The 19,459-nt window shown below is 49.5% G+C and overlaps 2 protein-coding genes across 3 annotated transcripts in view; one reads left to right on the plus strand and one right to left on the minus strand.

Annotated features, from left to right (window-relative positions):
* The window catches only part of DNAH1 (dynein axonemal heavy chain 1), a 148,135-nt gene that overhangs the window by 39,689 nt on the left and 88,987 nt on the right, over nucleotides 1-19,459 (minus strand). The window contains exons 50-56 of the mRNA XM_045025192.1: nucleotides 18,153-18,288; nucleotides 17,597-17,805; nucleotides 16,741-16,912; nucleotides 16,141-16,332; nucleotides 14,679-14,789; nucleotides 10,525-10,710; nucleotides 1,463-1,654 (exon numbers count right to left, since the gene is read on the minus strand). Of these exons, the coding sequence (XP_044881127.1) occupies nucleotides 1,463-1,654; nucleotides 10,525-10,710; nucleotides 14,679-14,789; nucleotides 16,141-16,332; nucleotides 16,741-16,912; nucleotides 17,597-17,805; nucleotides 18,153-18,288 (1,198 nt within the window). The remainder of the gene's footprint in view (nucleotides 1-1,462; nucleotides 1,655-10,524; nucleotides 10,711-14,678; nucleotides 14,790-16,140; nucleotides 16,333-16,740; nucleotides 16,913-17,596; nucleotides 17,806-18,152; nucleotides 18,289-19,459) is intronic.
* LOC123374844 (HAUS augmin-like complex subunit 3) lies at nucleotides 541-8,024 on the plus strand. 2 transcript variants are annotated; one of them, XM_045025195.1, is made up of 5 exons: nucleotides 541-583; nucleotides 3,226-4,472; nucleotides 4,686-5,122; nucleotides 6,028-6,244; nucleotides 6,546-8,023. In XM_045025195.1, exons 2-5 carry the CDS (start codon nucleotides 3,243-3,245, stop codon nucleotides 6,759-6,761), a joined length of 2,100 nt encoding a protein of 699 aa, XP_044881130.1. In that variant the 5' UTR covers nucleotides 541-583; nucleotides 3,226-3,242; the 3' UTR covers nucleotides 6,762-8,023. The 2 variants fall into 2 exon arrangements, with proteins under 2 accessions (XP_044881130.1, XP_044881129.1); XM_045025194.1 differs by lacking the exon at nucleotides 541-583 and adding an exon at nucleotides 2,909-2,970 and having other exon boundaries at nucleotides 6,546-8,024.

Raw genomic sequence — 19,459 nt, forward strand, 5'->3', positions numbered from 1 at the left:
CCTCTTCAGCCTCTGACTCCCTCATTCCTGCCAGACCACAGCAAGTGCTACAGTTATCCTCCCACCAGGAGAGGGAACACATGGACTCCTATTATGTCACTGCTGCTGACTGAACCAGCTAACCAGAGACCTGGGGGTAGTGAGCAGATAATCATCCTCCTGCTAGACCCCAAGAAAGCTATGGAATCTCAGCTCCACTTGCTATGTAGTGAGAGATCCAAGACTGCTTGTGAGCCTGGACTTCCCAAGCACTGCAGCCACTGGGCTCTGAGCTAGACAGTTATGCTTCTGTGTTGCTGACACTTAAGAGCTTTATAAAATAAACTGTTGCAGCACAGAGGCATGATGGCTCCTTGTTCATCTCTGTAGCGGGGTGGTCACTCGCTACTGCCCTGAAGGGCTTAAAACAGCCCTGGGAGAGGGCTGTGGCAGGGGAAAAGCTGGGCTGAGTGGGGAAGCAGCCACAGCCTGGCCTCGCCCCAATCAGGCACAGCTGGCCATATAAAAGGCTGTGAGCCAGGAGCACACGTAGTCCCTCTCTAGTGGTAGAGCGAGGAGGACCTGGCTGTCTGGGAACTGAAAGGTACTGGAGTAGAGCAGTGCTAGGGAATAGGGCAAGGGAGCCGGGGAACTCCCGCCTGGAAAACCCCCATGCTGCAGGCCTTGCCTAAGGCCAAATAGGTACTGGAGTTGCAGGGGTGCAGCCCGGGGGTAGGTGGAGGAAGCAGGTTCAAATCCCCCTTGCTGATGATGAGTGGTTTATAGACTGCAGTCTACCCCAGTGTGCTGGGGCTAGATGAGGACTAGAAGTGAACACTGAGGCAAGGTGGGGATAGAGGGTGGGGATTCCCCTGGGAGGGGAGCCCAGAGGGGGGGGGGTATTGCCAGGAGGCAGCACCCAAGCTAAAGGGGCATTGGGGTCTGGGAGGGGCACAGGGGCCAGCGACAAGCAGGACATTGGCCTGCAGAGGGTGCCCCAAAGGCTGGACAAGCTAATTCCTTGGATGACCTGCAGGAGGCACTGCAGGGTGAGTGCTGCATCGCTACAATCTCCTTCTGCAAAACTAGGGAATCACCTTTCTAGAACTGCAGTTGTGTGTGCTCCAACACTGCTCTTGAGCAAGGCAAGGAGAGAATCAGAAGGGGGAAATTTACTGTGTCTTTAATAATTTCTTGTTGCCCAAGGTGATCAAACAACAAAACCATGCAAGAACCACTGATTATCTAGCAAAAGTGAATCCCCACCCTAGGCCATGTACCCTAGCATCCCCTTCACACTCCTTAAAATTTACTGCCCTTAATGGCTTCTGGGTTGAAAGTTGGTTCCAATTATCTGTTTCTGGCATAATACCATCAGTTCATTACCTGTAGGCCTAGCACATCCCCTCTAATTTTTTGGGCACTCAAGGGTGGACAGATCCCTGAGTTCCAATTGCATGACCATCCTTCTGCCATTACTTACCTTATCAAATTTAAACAGGCTTTCCAGGAACTTCCCTGGGTCTTGAAGAAGGCCCTTGCCTGGCTCCCAGTAGTCATCTACCTTAGAGCCTGGCTTGTCTCCAGCCACTTTCTTGGGCTTGATTCCTTTCATAATACAGACAGCTTCAATCACCATCTTCACCCCAAGGGGAGGTCTTTGCATAGCTCGCACCTAGAAAAAATAAGTGTCCCTGTAAGTTGGGGAGTGGGTCAACACAGCCCTTTACCTGATTTTCTGCACTGCATATTGGCAACTATTGCATGCCGAAAATAGATGGTGCTGACGCCACATAAGGGCTGAGCAATTAAGCACTAGGAGCTTTAACTCTGTCTCCTTGTGTGTAGACCTAAAAAGGTGGTCTCTGTTTATATGGTCCCTGTGTTTGCAGAAGGGTCTTCTTCACAGGGGTGGTGAGGGTCCCTTCACGGCACCAATGTGGAGATGTACCTCCTTCCCTTAGCACTAGGGAACACCAGTTTGCCCAGCCCAGCTATTGACACAGGGAGGGGACTGAATCCTGTATTATTGTCATATACTACCCAAAGTGGAATTTCTTACCACAACCTTCCATACAGTGCACGTAGAGGGGTGGAGAATCTTGCCCAAGGCCACAGAGTCAGTCAGTGGCACAGCCAGGAACCACATCCAGGGAAACACCAAGTTCTCTGTTCAGATTGCCAGACACCACTTCCCCCATGATGGTGAACTCTACAATGTCCCTTTAAATCTGGGTTTGCTGATTCCCAACAGTGTAAGAGTTGATTGTCTCTATTTGGCAGGATTCTCTGTATCATTGCTATAGCCATTCCCCCAACTCAGGATTTCTCACCCATGTGCTGACTTGTGTTTAACATACAAGCAGATTTTATGCCATGCATACTGGTCATTTGTACACTCTGTAAGATAGCGATGTGGGGCACATGATATCACTAGCTAGTGATCTCAGTGGTGTGTGGGGTGGGATATAACTAAACTACCTAACCAGAACCTTAGCATGCATGTTATGATTTCCTACCCCTATGTAATTATCCCTCCTTTTTATTCAGGCTACGCAGTCTGCCTTACAGGGTTTGGGGTTTCTGCTTTGTCATTCTTTCAGTGCTAAGGCCATGAGCAAAATTATTACTGAATACAGTGATTGGTAAAGCATTTCACCTGAGCCAGCAGGTGTGGCTTCTGATCCAGGAGAGGGGGTTGGGGGCTCTCATGGCTACAGGTGAAATCAGCGTGATTGATGAGGAAAGACTCATTTAAGTGAGGCCCTCAAGTACTGGTAGATTTGAGTAGGAACGATAGTGGTGGTGAGTATTACCAGGAGCCTGTCCTTGATTCTTTGGGATAGGTATCTCTCCACTTTCCTTAGGGCTGTAAATGCTACTGCGCAGTAGCTACATGATCTGCCTTCATTAGAAAACCCCTGGATCCCCCACAGATCTGATGTGTTCAGATGGGTTCAGCCAATAGGCCTGAGACAAGAGGCAGTGAGGGTGGGTTCACTGCTTGACTCCCTGGGTTTTCCTATTGATCTCTTGCTGCTCTGGGGGTTGGTTTGCTGGAAGGTGTATCCTGAACTCAGGGCTTTGTCTTCAGAGCTGGAGAAGAGACTGATTGGTGTCCTCCCCGGAGCTGGAGCCAGAGTGCAGCACAGGGTAGATCTGGTGGCTGCTGAGCAGAGCTGTGGGAGTATTGTGCCTCCATGCGGGGAACAACAGAAATATGTCATGTGTTTTTTTTTCCCCCAGCATTAACTACTCTTGCCATGTTCACCCGGAGACGCTCCAGGGGCTTCTTACTGGACACGGTCAACAGAGGGGCAGAGTTCGTGGAGACCCTGAAGACTGTCTACCCCATGGCTGATGCCCTTCACGAGAAGGACTTTGACTGGCTCTTTGACTGTCCCGAGACAGAGCAGTTCCTTGAGTGGTTCTGTAACACTGTGGGGGAGGAGAATGTACTGAGTCCTGGGGAAGTGGAAGCCTATCAGACCCTGCTCAGTTCAGGGAAGCCTATTCTGGAAGGTGAAGCCCTACAGCAGGTGCTGCAAACCTGCCGCCAATGCCCGCAGCTGAAGGGGGCCATGTCAGAGGATGAGGCTCTGCCCCTAGAGGCACTGGAGCGAGAGGCACAGGCATTGCATAGCCATAGTGCCTGCCAGCTGCGACGGCGCAACAAGCTCCAGATCCGTGCGGCTAGCCTGAAACAGGAGCTGTGCCACTTGGCAGACAAGGAAAGGAAGGTGGGCCGGGTGCTGAGGAAGGCTCAGCTGGACTTAGAGATGGAGAACTCTCAAACCAACAGTGTTCTGAGCCAGGTCTGCAAGGCAGCAAACCAGCTGGCGGAGTGGTACAGGGAAGCTGGGAATGGGAGGCTTCTCATGCTGATGTCTGAGGCTGATCTGGGCCACTACATGGAGCTGGAGGAGCTGGCCACAAGGGCTTTAATGGCATTCATCCAGAAGGCACTGCCAGGCACCACCCAGGCTCCAGATGCTGAGGGGGCAGGCTTACAGGGAGTGAAGAGACAGGGAAGCTCCCAAGCAAAGCCGGATACTCAGGCCCCAGCAGAGTTAGCTCAGACTGTGCTGCCAGAGAACAATGAGTGTGAGGTGGATCCCAACGTGGGTGCAGAGACCCAGGAGGAGCTGGTCAGGGAGACAGTGGCAGGGTTCCCCCAGAAATCCTTGCTAGAAGAGAACAACTGCTCCAAAGCAGAGGCTGGGGGTGTGGAAGCCCTATATGGTCAGGACAGCTGCCAGGAAATGGTGAAGGGACTAGCAGAAGCTGCCCACATAATGCTATTGGAGAGCATGGGGGGTCCTGAAGCCAAGCTCTTAGAGAGCCTAGGCAGCTACCAGGAGGAGCTGGAGCGCATGGCACTGGCTTACATCTGCAGCCAGAAAGAGCTAATCACCACCTCAGCAGAAGTTGACGGTATCTGGGCTGGATTGCAGTGGGCAGAGAGGGCCCTGAAGAGCAGCAAAGAGAACAAGGTAGGGGTCTTCTCCTCTCTCCCTGCTCCTGTCCTCCACCTTTCCTGTAGCAGTGGCACATGGGCCATGGGAAAGCCTCTGATTTAGGTGTGGGTAGGAACCAGTATATATTACCAGGGGAGATAAAGCTCCATCCAGGGCTGCTTCTGCAGAGTTCAGGAAGACTCTTCATATCTGTGAGTGCATGTCTCTTGGTTGTGCTCTGCTTTGCAGATGGTGGAGGATGAGCTCAGCCTTTGCATAGCCACCTTCCAGGAGCAGCTGTGCGCCCTCCAAAGTGACATAGACCAGACCCAAACCCAACACCTTGTGCCCCTCCTTCAGGCCACTGCTCACCTCCTTCACTTGCCTGTCCTGCGTGCAGAGCTCGATAGGGAAGCAGTTCACCTTGGGTATACCACCTTGAAGCAGGAAGAGGTTGCGAGGCAGCTGATGGCCCAGCATAGCCGCCTGGAGCTGCTGGGGCTGCAACTGAAGCTGGAGAAGGAGGAGCAGCAGCAGGTGGGGACCTGTCTGGAAAAGATGGTAGCTGCCCTGCAGGAAGCCAGTGCCAATCTACAAGGGCGGCTCGCCTGCTTTGAGGATTCCAGCCTGTACACCAAGATCTGTCCACGCACTCTGATAGATCCCAGTGATGTCACCACCATACGGTAAAAATGACTTTGCCTTGGAGCTGGGGAGGAGGCATGATGCCCATCAGTGGGGGAGTGAGTCATAAATTATTAGAGACCTGGAGATGCTGCTATATGAAGAAATCGTTAGAAAAGAGATGGAGAAGAGGGGGGTATGATGGATCCAAAATAATGAATAGTCTAGAAAAGGAAAATCTATTGCTTCCTTTCCTCTCATAATACAAGGGGAAGGGCCAGAAACTGGGTAGATAAGCTTCTTGTTTGACTTAACAGTCTTACAAAATGAAACTGTTCCGCTGCGAGGTTTGCACCAAAAATAATCTCTAGCGCCAATGATGCAGACATTTCAGCCAGATAGATGCACAGCTGGGAGCATAGGGAGGAGCATGGACCTTCCACACTCATCTCCCTCCCTATGCATCAACAAGGGCAAATGTTCAGCCATGCTCCAGCCAGTGGGTACTACAGCTATTTGGAACCCCTTTGCTGACACAGAAACTTCCTCTGTGGACAGATAATCTGGTAATGGATAGTTGAAGTATATGAAGCACCTGGTGCAGACTACTGTTAGCGACAAGCCAATGGAGTGGATGGACCATTCTGGCAATCCCTAGGTGGGTGCCTGATTCACTTTTGTGGGCATTTAGAGATTGCACATCACAATTGAGATAAATGGGAGCAGCTCACTCGGAGCTGCTATCTTCTCGGTCTAGAGGTTCATGCAGACCCTACTGCATCTGGGCACTCTCCTATTCACAACCATTAGAGCTAGTCACACTCTTTAAATGAAGGCTTAAATTCTGCAAAATCTGATGGGCTCTCAGAGATGTGGGGGTGCTAGCTCCATCCAGTCCCTAAGGGAATCATTGCTCCCTAGCTTTGGCTGCTGCCCTCACTCTATGTTGTCTTTTCCCCTCTCTCAGGCTCTGGGAGATGCTGGAGAAGCAGGGCCAGGAGAAGCAACTCTTCCGCACCTACGAGACGCTGGCAAGCCGTGGCTCGCGCCTGCGCCAGGAGCAGAGGATGCTGGAGGTGCAGCTTGCAGTGTCCCCAGCCCAGCTCCCCATGCTGGAGTCTGATGATGAGATGCTCTATAAGATGATGTATAGTGACTCCAATCAACTACTGCTGAATGCCCAGGTGTGCAAGGACCCCCAACCCCTGGGGTGGTGTCATCACCTGCTTTTCTTCTCCACATGGTCTCTCTAGAGGCCTTCTAAAATCATGTGACCTTGCCAGCCAATCAGCAGCCATGGGTCATGTTGCAGAGGCATCTGTATTTTGCTTGCAACATCCCCTTTGGATTATAGGGGATCCTGATAGGCTGGTGTGGAGCTGCTTTCTCCTTCAGCTCCATGATTCATTAATGTAATGGCAGGAGGATTTTCCTTTCCTACACTTCCACAACACGGTTGTTTGGATTTTTCCCCTTTCCCTGCAGGAGCTGGCTGAGCCTATGGAGCAACTCTGTGCCACACAGGCCAAACTCTATCAGATGCTGATGGACCTCCTGAGTGACCTCAAGGCCAAACGGAAATCCCTGCAGACCCACTTCCAGCGGACGGAGCGCAATCTCTATGTGCACTTCTTCCGTGATGCCAACCGGCTGAGGGAGGTGGTGCAGCAGCTGGAGAAACAGGCCGTAGCCTTCTCCTAGGGCTCAGCAAGGGAACAACTTCACCCAGCACCCAAGGGGGCAGATTGAGGAGATTTTTGCTGCCTGTTCTGGAAGTGTTTGCCCCAAAGGGAGAAGAATCGCAGAGATCCTTGCTATGCTGATAAGTTGCACATTACTTTGTCCTGTCCTCCTCCTCACAGTAAAAAGATCAAATCCCCCCCATGAGGCTAGTACCTGGGGTTGACACTGGGGTGGAAACCTGCCCCTACCATGTATAAAATCTGTCACACTGAGGGTGGGTGGGTTTCTCATGGTGCACAGGCCACTGTGAAGAGAAGTTAACACTCTTCCATGATTCACAGGGGGAAACCTCACTGAACTCTGCATTATGCCCACGGAGGCCGAGGAGTAGGAAGGGGAGTGCACTGTGTGGGCAGACCAGGGGAAGGGTGAGTGCCTGGAATTCTCTGCTCCTCACCCAGTGCGGTGGGCTAGAGCTGGCTGGAAGGATGGTGTGAGTGGTGCAGCAGTGGACAGGTAAAAAATAAAGGCACGTTTCATAGTATTTTTCCTAATGAGATATTGATTCATAATCATGGGGCAGGGGCATGTGTGCATCTGTCTCTGTCCTTCTGGGTTTCACCTGTCTCAACTCCCCTGCTGCTCCAAACCCAACCCTGTGAAGGAAAGGGGGAGCAGTGGTTTCAAGGTGAGCTTATTTCCCTTTGTTTCCCAAGGCCATCTGCTAAAGACCTCCTTCCTGTACTGCTCCAGAGCCGAAATGTGTGGCTTAGCTCAGAGCTTTTTTGACGGTGGGCTTGCTTGGCACTGCTCACCTACTGAAATCAGGAATAGGCCTCCTTTCTCCATAGTTAATTCTAAAGCAAAGACATTTATTGAATTCCATTAAACCACACTAACTCTGTTCACTCCCTTTTTTAATAAGATATTTAGTGTCCAGCCTCTCAAGCCTGCATCTACACTGAAGTCCTCTCTGGCCATAGAAGAGAGAGCGCTCATGTAGCAGCAGTCTAAGCTACATTAAGCTGCCCTGCCATTAAACCTCCAAACCTGATCTGACCAGCCTATTATACCATGATGGTGTGGATAGTTGGCAGCTGGTCACAAAAACACATCATCCCTGGTGTCCTATAGACAGCCTAAAAATACTGAAGGCAGACCAGCTAGCTGCATGTGCTGGCTAGGAGTGAGAGGACTGACTAAAGCTGTTATTTAATAGTCTGCATCTAGATTGTGCAAGTGGGTTGGACTGTTTAGGAGCCAGTTGTCCCTGCTGAGATAAGACCACCTGGGTGTGTACAGGTAGCCAAACCTATATGGCTGTTCATCCCTTGCCTTAGGCGGTCAGGGACTGCTGCTTGTCATGATGGTTAGAGATATCAGGGATGGTCAAGATAATACTTAGTCCTGCCATGAGTGCAGGGCACTGGACTAGATGACCTTTCGAGGTCCCTTCCGAAGTCCTATGATTCTATGTGGATGCTGGTCCAGTTCCTAATGTCATTAGCTCACTTAGATCCATTTTGTAAAGCCACTAAAATGCTTTCACTGGGTAGCCAACTCTTTGATCACTGTTTGCCTGGGCTGGTTTTGAAATGGTGACTTCAATGTGACTGCTCCAAAACCCATTGTTAAGGCCCTACCAAATTCACGGCCCTGAAAAATCTGTCATGGACTGTGAAATCTGGTCTTTTGTCTGCTTTTACCCTATACTATACAAATTTAACAGGGGAGACCAGCATTTCTCAAAGTGGGGAGCCTGACCCAAAAGAGAGTTGTAGGGGGGGGGGGGTCATGGTATTGCCACTCTTACTTCTGCACTGCCTTCAGAGCTGGGTGGCTGGAGAGCAGAGTAGCAGCGCAGAAGTAAGGGTGGAAATATTTTTCCATACCACTCTTACTTCTATGCTGCTGCCTTCAGAGCTGGGTGGCCAGAGAGTGGTGGCTGCTGACTGAGGACCCAGTTCTGCAGGCAGCCGTCCAGAAGGATGGGCAATATACCACACCATGGCAACCTTACTTCTGTGCTGCTGCTGGTGGCAGCTCTGCCTTCAGAGCTGAGCTCCTGGCCAGCAACCTCCACTCTTTGGCCAGCAGAAGTAAGGGTAGCAGTACTGCAACCCCTCCTACAATAACATTGTGACCCGCCCACAACTCCCTTTTGGGTCAGGACCCCTACAATTACAACACTGGGTTCTAGCATTCAGGATTCCTGGTCCTTTAAAAAACCTTAAATTACATTTTTGTAGAGCCTTACCGTGCTGAGACACCAAGCAGCTTCACAGTAATGTTTACTAACGTGAATCCATATCATTAGACAAGATGAGCCAGGGGAATAACAATGGGTAGGGCCCTACCAAATTTACAGTCCATTTTGGTCAACTTCACTGTGGTAGGATTTTAAAAATCCTAAATTTCATGACTTCAGCTATTTAATAGAATCTATGAAACACTGTGACACTTCAGATTTAAATAGCTGAAGTCATGAAATTTAGGATTTTTAAAATCCTACCACAGTGAAGTTGACCAAAATGGACTGTAAATTTGGTAGGGCCCTACCCATTGTTATTCCCCTGGCTCATCTTGTCTAATGATATGGATTCACGTCAGGGCCGCCCAGAGGTGGGGGCAAAGGGGGCAATTTGCCCCGGGCTCTGCAGGGGCCCCCAAGAGAACAGCTGAGGCTCCCGCCTCCGCCCCTTTCCTGGAGCTCTAGCGCATCAAGCGGCGTCCTCAGACAGCGCCGCAGCGTGTCTCCGCCGGGGCCCCTGAGCCCCGCCCCGCTCAGAGCTGCGTGGTGAGGGGGCGGGGCTGGGAGCTCCGGGCTGAGCTCAGCTCCCTCCGCTCGGCATGGAGCTCCCAGCCCCGCCCCCTCACCACGCAGCTCTGAGCGGGGCGGGGCTCAGGCCCCGCCGGGGACACGCTGCAGCTGTTCTGCGAGGCGCTGAGACTCCGGGTGAGGAGGGAGCCGGGGGTAAGAGGCTGGGGCCGGGGGGTTTGGCTAAGGGGCAGGGAGTCCTGGGGACAGTCAGGGCACAGGGAGGGGGCAGAGGTTGGGGGAGCGGTCAGGGGGCAGGGAATGGGAGGGTTTGGATTGTGGGTGTTCTGGGGGGGGTGGATAGGGTCAGGACCGCCCAAAGGGGGCAGGGCAAGAGGGCGCAGGAGCTTCTTCGCTCCCGGTCTTCGTCAGCGGGGGGTCCTTCCGCTCCGGGGCGGACGGACCCCCCACTGGCGAATTACCGCCGAAGCGGGACCCGCCGCCGACGTGCAGCCCGGTCTTCGGCGGCAATTCGGCGGCGGGGGCCCTTCCGTTCCGGGACCCGCCGCCGAAGTGCCCCGAACACCGGGCTGTACTTCGGCGGCGGGTCCCGCTTCGGCGGTAATTCGGCAGCGGGGGGCTCCCGCCGCGGGTCTTCGGGGCACTTCGGCGGCGGGTCCCGGAATGGAAGGGCCCCTGGAATCCTCTGGGCGGCCCTGATTCACGTTAGTAAACATTACTGTGAAGCCACTTGGTGTCTCAGCACGGTAAGGCTCTACAAAAAATGTAATTTAAGGTTTTTTAAAGGACCAGGAATCCTGAATGCTAGAACCCACTCCTGGCTTCAGAAAGGAGATTGCAGATTTGTGCATATGAATGGATTCTCCTGCTAGTATCCTTTACAGCTATGATGCAGCCTTGCTCCATAATACAGTGCCTGGGGCACTCAATGACACGATTCAGAGAGGGCTGCACAAGAAAGACATACTCACGAAAAGCATTAATCCCTCCACCTTCTATTACCTCTGTGACATCATTTTTGTTAAGGTTTCTTAGGCTGGCTAGAGCAGCGTCCAGTGCAGGGAGAGCTTCGGCTAGGTCCTTCTGGGCATCGTCTGCAATGGCCTGGGCTGTCTGAGCTTTAACTTTGGCTTTCATCTCTTCGGCCTGCACAGCATTTCGAGTCTCCTCTGCCACGGCCGTGTCCACCTGCAGTGCCAGACACAGACTCAGAACAAGGGCACCATTTTCCAAAGGCCTGAACCGATGCACCTGCGCTGCTTGGCTCAGGGCCTTGTTTTCATTGACAACATCCAGCGTTTCCTCTGTGTGTGTGTGTGTGTGTGTGTGTGTGATTGATGCCTGATGAAATCTGCACAGGGTACAAGATGCATTGTCCTACTCAAGCATCACAGACTCATACCGGGATCTGAACGTTAGCATGGGAGTCTATTCTAGTTTGTGCATTGCTGCTAGCAGTACAGATTTTTCAGCTGACATTTATGTCACTGCTCTGTTGATGGATGAGCTGGAAGAGACTCTAGCTCCCACTCCCATAGTTGCTGCATTCGCTCTGAAGGCATAAACTGCAGTAAATGTTTATTTTTGGCAGCACAGTGAGCAGACATGAATTGGGACACACCTAAGTGACAGCTCTGAGTAACAAGGTGCTTCTTTTTTAAGTCACTTTTCTGACCGTACCTAGGCTTTTTAACAGCTTCAGTCTTGCATGGCTTAAAAAAAAACACTTGGGAAGTCCAAGAGGGAAAATGCAATGGAAACAGGGCTTTTCTTATGAGTGGGTCAATTAAAGGAAGAGGTGTGGGGAAAATAAATAGATTGAAAATGTCTGTCCCACAGGGCCACTATAGATCTAGGCTTGTTTGCAAACTTGAGCAGCTTATTAGAAGTGATCAGGCTGTTTTATCATATCTTGCTGGGTATAGCCTTAGGGCTTGGCTACACTGGAGAGTTGCAGCGCTGGTGGAGGCTTTACAGCGCTGCAACTTAGTCACCGTCCACACTTGCAAGGCACATACAGTGCTGCATCTCCCTGGCTGCAGCGCTGGCTGTACTCCTGCTCGGGTATAACTATTGCAGCACTGGTGATGCAGCGCTGGAGTGCAAGTGTAAACAGTGATTAATCTTACTACGCTGTAACTGACCTCCAGATTTTTCCCATAATGCTTTTAACTAAATTACTCTCTTTGTTTTGTTATGATGCCTCTCTTTGTTTTGTTGTGAACTCAGGGCTCCGGGAGCTGCTTATCTAAAAAACAAACACAGCTCCTGTTTGCTGTGAATGAGGCAGGCAGGGGGATGACTGTCTACAGCTAGTGTTTGCTTGAGGAGAGAAACAGCATGGCAGGGGGGAAGGGAGAAAGGGAGTCCGTCCAAGCAGCTGCTTATCTGGTCTGCAGACTATTTGCATTTATGAGTGAATGAGGGGTCTAGGAAATGGTCAGATTTTGCAAGGCAGGGAGCTGACACAGAATTTGCAAGGCAGGCTTTGCAAGGCAGGGAGCTGACACACAGTGTCGGCTCCAAAAATCCACTCTCTCTCTCTCCCCCGCTCCCTGTCACACTCCACCCCAACCCCCTCTTTTGAAAAGCACGTTGCAGCCACTTGAATGCTGGGATAGCTGCCCATAATGCACCACTCCCAACAGTGCTGCAAATGCTGCAAATGTGGCCACACTGCAGCGCTGGTAGCTGTCAGTGTGGCCACACACCAGCGCTTTCCCTACACAGCTGTACGAACACAGCTGTAACTCTCAGCGCTGCACATCTGCAAGTGTAGCCATGGCCTTAGGCAAAATGGGACACAGCCACGTGAAGAGCACCTGTCTCTCTCAAAGAAAGGGAGAGCCACAATTACAGAGCTCAGCATCAATGCAGTCCTCCAGCAGAGGACAACCATGAATTTCAAGGCTTGTAACTGTAAAGTGCCTGGCTCAGCATGGTATTGGTTACACATGGTCAAGGTAAAAAAACACTTTATATGCTCTGTACCAAGCACTTGGGAATGCACTGATAGAATGCTCAAATGGCTGACTGTGCCCGACAATACACATTCAATTAATAAAGGATGTTTTTAAAAGGAACAAAAAGAATCCTGCTAATGGTATTGGATCATTACTAGATGGAAATGGGAGAATTATCAGTAATAATGCGGAAAAGGCAGAAGTGTTCAATCAATATTTGTATCTGTATTTGGGGAAAAACAGATAATGCAGTCTCATCATATGGCGATAACACTCTTTCCATTCTACTAGATGCTCTGGAGGATATTAAACAGAACTTACTAAAGATCAACATTTTTAAATCAGTAGGTCCAGATAACTTGTATCCAAGAATTTTAAAAGAGCTGACTGAGGAGCTCGCTGAACCATTAATGGTGATTTTCAGTAAGTCTTGGCGCACTGGGGGATTTCCAGAAGACTAGAAGAAAGTTAATATGGTGCCAATTTTTAAAAAGGATAAACAGGATGACCCGGGTAGTTATATGCCTGTGAGCCTGACATTGATCCCAGGCAAAATAATGAAGTGGCTGATACACGACTCGATTAACAAAGAACTAAAGGAGGGTAATATAATTAATGCAAATTAACACGGGTTTATGGAAAATAGATCCTGTCAAATTAACTTTATCTTTTTTGGATGAGATTAGAAGTTTGGCTGAGAAGAGTAACAGTATTGATGTAATATACTTAGACTTCTGTAAGGTGTTTGACTTGGTACTGCATGACATTTTGATTAAAAAAACTAGAATGATACAAAATTAATACAGCACACATTACATGGATTAAAAACTGGCTAACTGATAGGTCTCAAAATGTAACTGTAAATGGGGAACAGGCATTGACAGGCAGGGGCGGCTCTAGCAATTTCGCCACCCCAAGCACGGTGGCATGCCGTGGGGGGCGCTCTGGCGGTCGCCGGTCCCGCAGCTCCGATGGACCTCCCCGGAGCTGCCTGCCGCCCTTCCGGTGATAGGCAGAGCACCCCCCGCGGCATGCCACCCCAAGCACGCGCTTGGCGCGCTGGGGTCTGGAGCCGGCCCTGTTGACAGGTCTGTTTCTAATGGAGTCCCACAGGGATCAATTCTTGGCCCTATGTTGTTTAACTTCTTTATCAATGACCTGGAAGAAAATAGTAATATCATAGTGATAAAGTTTGCCGATGACACAAAAATTGGGAAAGTATTAATAGTGAAGAGGACAGGTCACTGATCCAGAGAGATCTAGATTACTTGGGTACAAATAAACAATATGTATTTTAATACAGCTAAATGTAAATGTAGGAACAAAGACAGGCCATATTTACAGGATGGCAGATTCTATCGTGGGAAGCAGTGACTCTGAAAAAGATTTGGGGGTTGTGGTGCATAATCAGCTGAACATGAGCTCCCTGTATGATGCTGTGGTCAAAAGAGTTAATGCAATTCTGGGTGCATAAATAGGGGAATCTCTAGTACGAGTAGAGAGGTTATTTTACCTCTGTATTGTATCAGTTCTGGTGCCCACAATTCAAGAAGGCTGCTGATAAATTGGGTAGGGTTCAGAGAAGAGCCACAAGAATGATTAAAGGATTAGAAAACCTGCTTTATAGTGATAGACTCCAGGAGCTCAATCTATTTATCTTAACAAAGAGAATGTTAAGGGGTGACTTGATCACAGTCTGTAAGTACATACATGGGGAACAAATATTTAAAAATAGGCTTTTCCATCTAGCAGAGAAAGGTCTAATGTGATCCAATGGCTGGAAGTTGAAGCTAGACAAACTCAGACTGGAAATAATGTGTACATTTTTAATGGTGAGAGTAATTAATCACTGAAACAATTTACCAAAGGTGGTGGGAATTTTGAAATGAAGACGGGATGTTTTTCTAAAAGCTCTGCTCTAAGAATTATTGTGGGTAAGTTCTCTGGCCTGTGCTATATAGAAGTTCAGACTACATGATCACAATAGTCCCTTCTGGCCTTAGAATCGATGACTCCACACAGTAGGTTCTTTTGCACAGCTTCCCATGTCAATTACACCATGTTACAGGGAGTGGGGAGGGAGAAAGGAGAAGAATCTGTTTTTAAAGCGTAAAATACGCCACCTAACTTCTCCTGTGTCCTCTGCACGATTTGCTGGGGGAAAGGCTGTGTCTTTATATAAGCATCCTGTACCTTTATTTGTTCCATGGTTGCCAGTGTGTCTTTGGCTGCCTCTGCCAGAAGGGGACGTGCTGATTCTAGCTCTTCCTGCATCTTTGCTACATCTTCTGCTGTTCGCAGTAGCTAGAGGAAGCGAGAGAAATTCAGTCCCTTAGGTACCGTGTTCAGTGAATGCCAAGGTAATACGATGCCATAGATTTTGAGAAGGTGAAGTGAAGGTCAGGAATACTGCCCCCAGGGATGGAATTGGCTGCATGGTGTCTGACAATGAGTGGGTGCTTGCAGGGGGCTCGCGAATGCCCTTTTTAATTAAAAATCTTATTGTGAAATAACTTCACAGTATCTGACGGATGGGTCACGTTTTCAGCTCTAGGCACCTAGTGCTGCTTGCAAAATGGGTGCGGTCCTGCTGCACATATTCACATCTGTGTGGCACTATGAACATTTGTGTGAGCAACTGTCTGTTGCGCAGGTATACAACTTATGTGAAAGGGCCCTAATGAAAATTTGGCAAAATATTCCCACCTTGCAAGCAGTATTGCTCTCAGGAGCAGTAGCAATGAGCTGAAGCTGTGGTGGGGGATGTTTCTAGTCCAAATGCTGATCCTATTTTCAAGCCTACATGACAAGCGTGTGCTCATGAAACCTCAGATTCTGCTCCAGGATTGTACAAAGTTTATACACACAGTGCTGGGGCGGGAGGACACAGGGCTAGATACTAGCTACCCCAAACAGCTGCACAGGGAGTGAATGGGAAAGGAAAGCCCCTTTTATGTTCTTCTTTTGTCCTTTCCACACAAAGTAAGCATAGCCAGAATGGATGTGCTTGCACTCCACATGAGCAAGGTAAGGGCACCCACAGTGCTAAACACCCCCAGAGGGGTTACATGGCCAGGGGAGAACACACCACGTGTTAGCAAAGGTTTAGTAGTTGCCACAGCTACATGCAGTCCTCCCAGCAACAGCGGAGGCTGCTTTCCTCTCTAGGCAGAATGCCTCTGGCAGCTACTGCCCATGTGCTACACAGCCATGACCCCAGTAATATGGCTCGGGGTTCTCAAAAGGCACATTTGTGTCCCACAGTCATTCAAGTTCTGTTTTCAGTCCAGGTAATTCAGAACCAACTCTAAGCCTTAACACACACCCTTGTATGCATCCTAGATGGATTGAACCCAGGGGCCTCTGGATCTAAAAACATGAGCCCCTACTACCCGAGCTGAAGAACCAGCTTAGTGGCTATAGTAGGCTTATATAACCTCTATGGGGACTAGCCACTAGAGGAGGGGGGAAAAGCCCCACACTATATTAGCATGAGCTAGATGTAGATGTTTTCTCTCATTGCATAACTATGAGTAAACAGCAGTGCGGCAACTTGCGGGGTGGAGGATATCACTGCAGGAACTTTAGTTGTAAAGAGTACACCAATTAAATAGATGATGGGAGCCCAAAGCTCCCCTGATTCTGAGGAACCAACCTTGTCCAAGCCACTCTTCATCCTCTTCTTTGCTGTGTTCAACTCTTGTTTCTTTTTCCCAATCAGGGCTGTGAAAATGCCAAGGAGCTCCAGGTAGCTCTTGGGAGTGACATAATTGTGTCTGGCCAACTCTGCCAGGTATACTTTGCACTTCACTGCTACGCTCTGGTGGATCGCTACACACACCTGAATCTACAAGGAGCAGGGAAAGACGACCTTCTATTAGGAGTGTCCTATATAGGGTATAGGGCACCAGCAAAATTGTAGTAAGTGGCACAAGACTTGGAGAAGAGCACAAAAGTAACCAAACTACTATTCCCTTATATACAATTGGGCTACAATGAGAGAGAAAGGCCAAGCAGTCCCATCTGAAGGCCACGATAGCACAGAAGTATAAGAAAAGGAGAGGAGATGACCATCTCCAACCGTAACAAAGTTAGTTCCTGATTTCACTCAGACCACCAGAAAATATTTCTCCATGACAAGATAAATGAGGACTTTTTACATGCGTTCTGCATCGCTTGAATCTAACAATCATCCAGCACAAATACATGTTGAATACACAGGACCCCTGCCTTATATTTTAAGGATGTCACTTACCATTCCATCTATAACTTCAGAGGTGGCTTCAAGGTCTGGGATCTCTTGCAAAAAGGAAGATGCAACGCACTGCAGGGCTTCTGAAGGCCACTCATTAAACCAGTCAATAGTACAGCAGTTCACTAGAGAGGGGAACTGTCTCAGCCGTGCACGGAAGACCTCTCCAATAGGGCTAGGCAGCAAGGATTGGTTTGAGGGGGACAGAATGGAGAACGGCACATTATGATAGGTTCCAAAGAGCTGGGTGAAATACCGACTCTCACTTAAATGTATACTATATACCTACAGCATAAGGAGGAGGTGATGCAGTTAGCAAGGGAGTCTATTATAGGATGAATTGTGAGGGGAGAAAGGAAGTAGGAGTGAGATCACCCCATACAGTGCTCTACGGTTACTACCGATCCCTTGGCAGGAATGGCTATAGTGATAGGTATCTCTTTGGAAGGTTTATGGTGTGTATTCTGGGAAATCCACCTCCTTTGATTGTCAGAGGGCTACTGAAGTATAACAGTACAGGAATATTCAGCCTATAAGATGGTATCTGAGAAGTAAAACTGATGTTAAGTCTATCTGGAGCAAGTTATTGTAGCCCCAATCCTGCTATACTTACCATGTGGCACAGTACCTTACTCCTCAAGTAGCCCCATTGAAATCAATGGATAAAGTACTACTTATGTGAGTAGGTGTGGTGGAACTGAGCCCCAAATGAATTAGTGTGTTATTTAGAGACATTATTACCCTGAACAAAAGGGTTAATTGTGCACGAGTGGAGAGGAGGCCTTGTGCTTAGTCTAGGCAGCTCTATGGTCCCCAACATCATTTCACGATTTGACCCATAGGCTGGGAAGGCTCATACCTCATGCAAAGGACCATATGGATATTACTGCGAACTAGTCCTGTATATGCTGCCATCAGGTTGGCCTTGGTGGGCTGCTGCCCTAGGTCCTGAACGATGGGCTTCATAGTAGTCATGATCTGATCTTGCTCATCCGGGGCATACAGATTGGGAATGTCTCCGGAGTTCAACACATTGTTGATATCCTCCAGGAAAGACTCGCTTTTAATCTAGATGGAAGAATAAAAATAGTGTCCGTGGTAATAACAGAACTGGTTGTCCAGACATCATATAAATCACGCCCCCCCAAATATCTCAGCTTCCATGATAGGAGATCCCTTGTAAAGCTGGCTGGCTTCCAGCAGAGTGTGCTACAATGCATGGCATGTATCAACATTTATGGCACGTATCAACATTTACAACACAATTTTCAACCATTTCCTGAGGATGTAGAACCATCTGGTAGAGCTCACAATCCATGGTGAACTTCTGAAATATGACCTTGGAACCAGGAGGAACTAGTGCTGAGAGACATGCTTGTTTTTTCAGCTGTTCCACTCTGATAACACTCTGGTACCTGTGAGTCCGTGAATAGAAAGGTAATGGGCAGTCTCTGCAGGCCAGCCTTCAGCATGATTTTCTTGACATCTTCTCGCCACTCTGCCATCCCATAGTTTTTGGAAAGTTCAATCTGGAAACATTCATAATCGGCCCTAAAGGGGAGAGAGACTCAAAGTAAAAATCATGCTCTAAACAGGACTCCGCTTCTTTCATAAGAGACTCCAACTCCAGGATTTTTTTATGTGAAATGGAACATATTGCATGTGTTTTCTTATACCTCCTAATGATGAGCATGTTGCTATCCTTATGCACATTTCACTAGGAGCATGGTACTGTAGTGCAATCAGAGATAAACGAAAGGGAGGGTTGGAATAAAATTTGCATTTACTCTGCAAGAGGATTAGTCCATTCCCCTTAGAACAGGGATGGGCAAACTTTTTGGCCCAAAGGCCACATCTGGGTATGGAAATTGTATGGTGGGCCATGAATGCTCACAACATTGGGGGTTGGGGAGCAGGGGGGGTGAGGGCTTCGGCTGGGGGTGCAGGCTCTGGGGTGGGGTTGGCATGAGGGATTGGGGGTGCAGGAGGGTGCTCTGGGCTGGGACTGAGGGGTTCGGAGGGCGGGAGGGGGATCAGGGCTTGGGCAGGGGATTGGAGCATGGGAGTGGGTCAGGAGTGCAGGCTCTGGGGGACACTTAACTCAAGCAGCTCCCCGACACAGTGGCATGTCCCCCCTCCAGCTCCTACATGAAGGCGCAGCCCCATCCGCAGTCCCCATCCTTGCAGCTCCCATTGGCTGTGGTTCCCGGCCAACGGGAGCTGCAGGGGCGGCAATTAGGACGGGGGCAGTGTGTGGAGCCCCCTGACTGCCCCAATGCGTAGGAGCTGGAGAGGGGACATGCTGCTGCTTCTGGAAGCCACACAGAGCAGGGCAAGCCCCCGACCCTGCTCCCCAGCAGGAGCTTGAGGGCTGGATTAAGATGTCTAGAGGGCTGGATGTGGCCCCTGGGTCGTAGTTTGTCCACCCCTGCCTTAGAAACACCAATGTGTGTATTTTTGTTGAGCTGTTCTCTATATTCATCAGTCCCCAGGACCCTTTCCCCCCAAGTTTACACCTCTCTGCTCACAAGATCGATACCTCTCAGCCCCTGGCTCTGAAGGACGGCTTGGTATTGCTTTCACAGCCTGCCAATACCATGCCTTACTAAGGGGTTACTACTTTGTAACTCATGCCATTGCCTTCCTGCTGTCCAGAGCTCCTGCTGGCATGGGAGAGAGACCAGGAATTGAACCTGTGTGTTTCATATTGTTGTGTAGAGCA

This window comes from Mauremys mutica, chromosome 7 (assembly GCF_020497125.1).
Source record: "Mauremys mutica isolate MM-2020 ecotype Southern chromosome 7, ASM2049712v1, whole genome shotgun sequence".
NCBI classification, from domain to species: Eukaryota; Metazoa; Chordata; order Testudines; family Geoemydidae; genus Mauremys; species Mauremys mutica.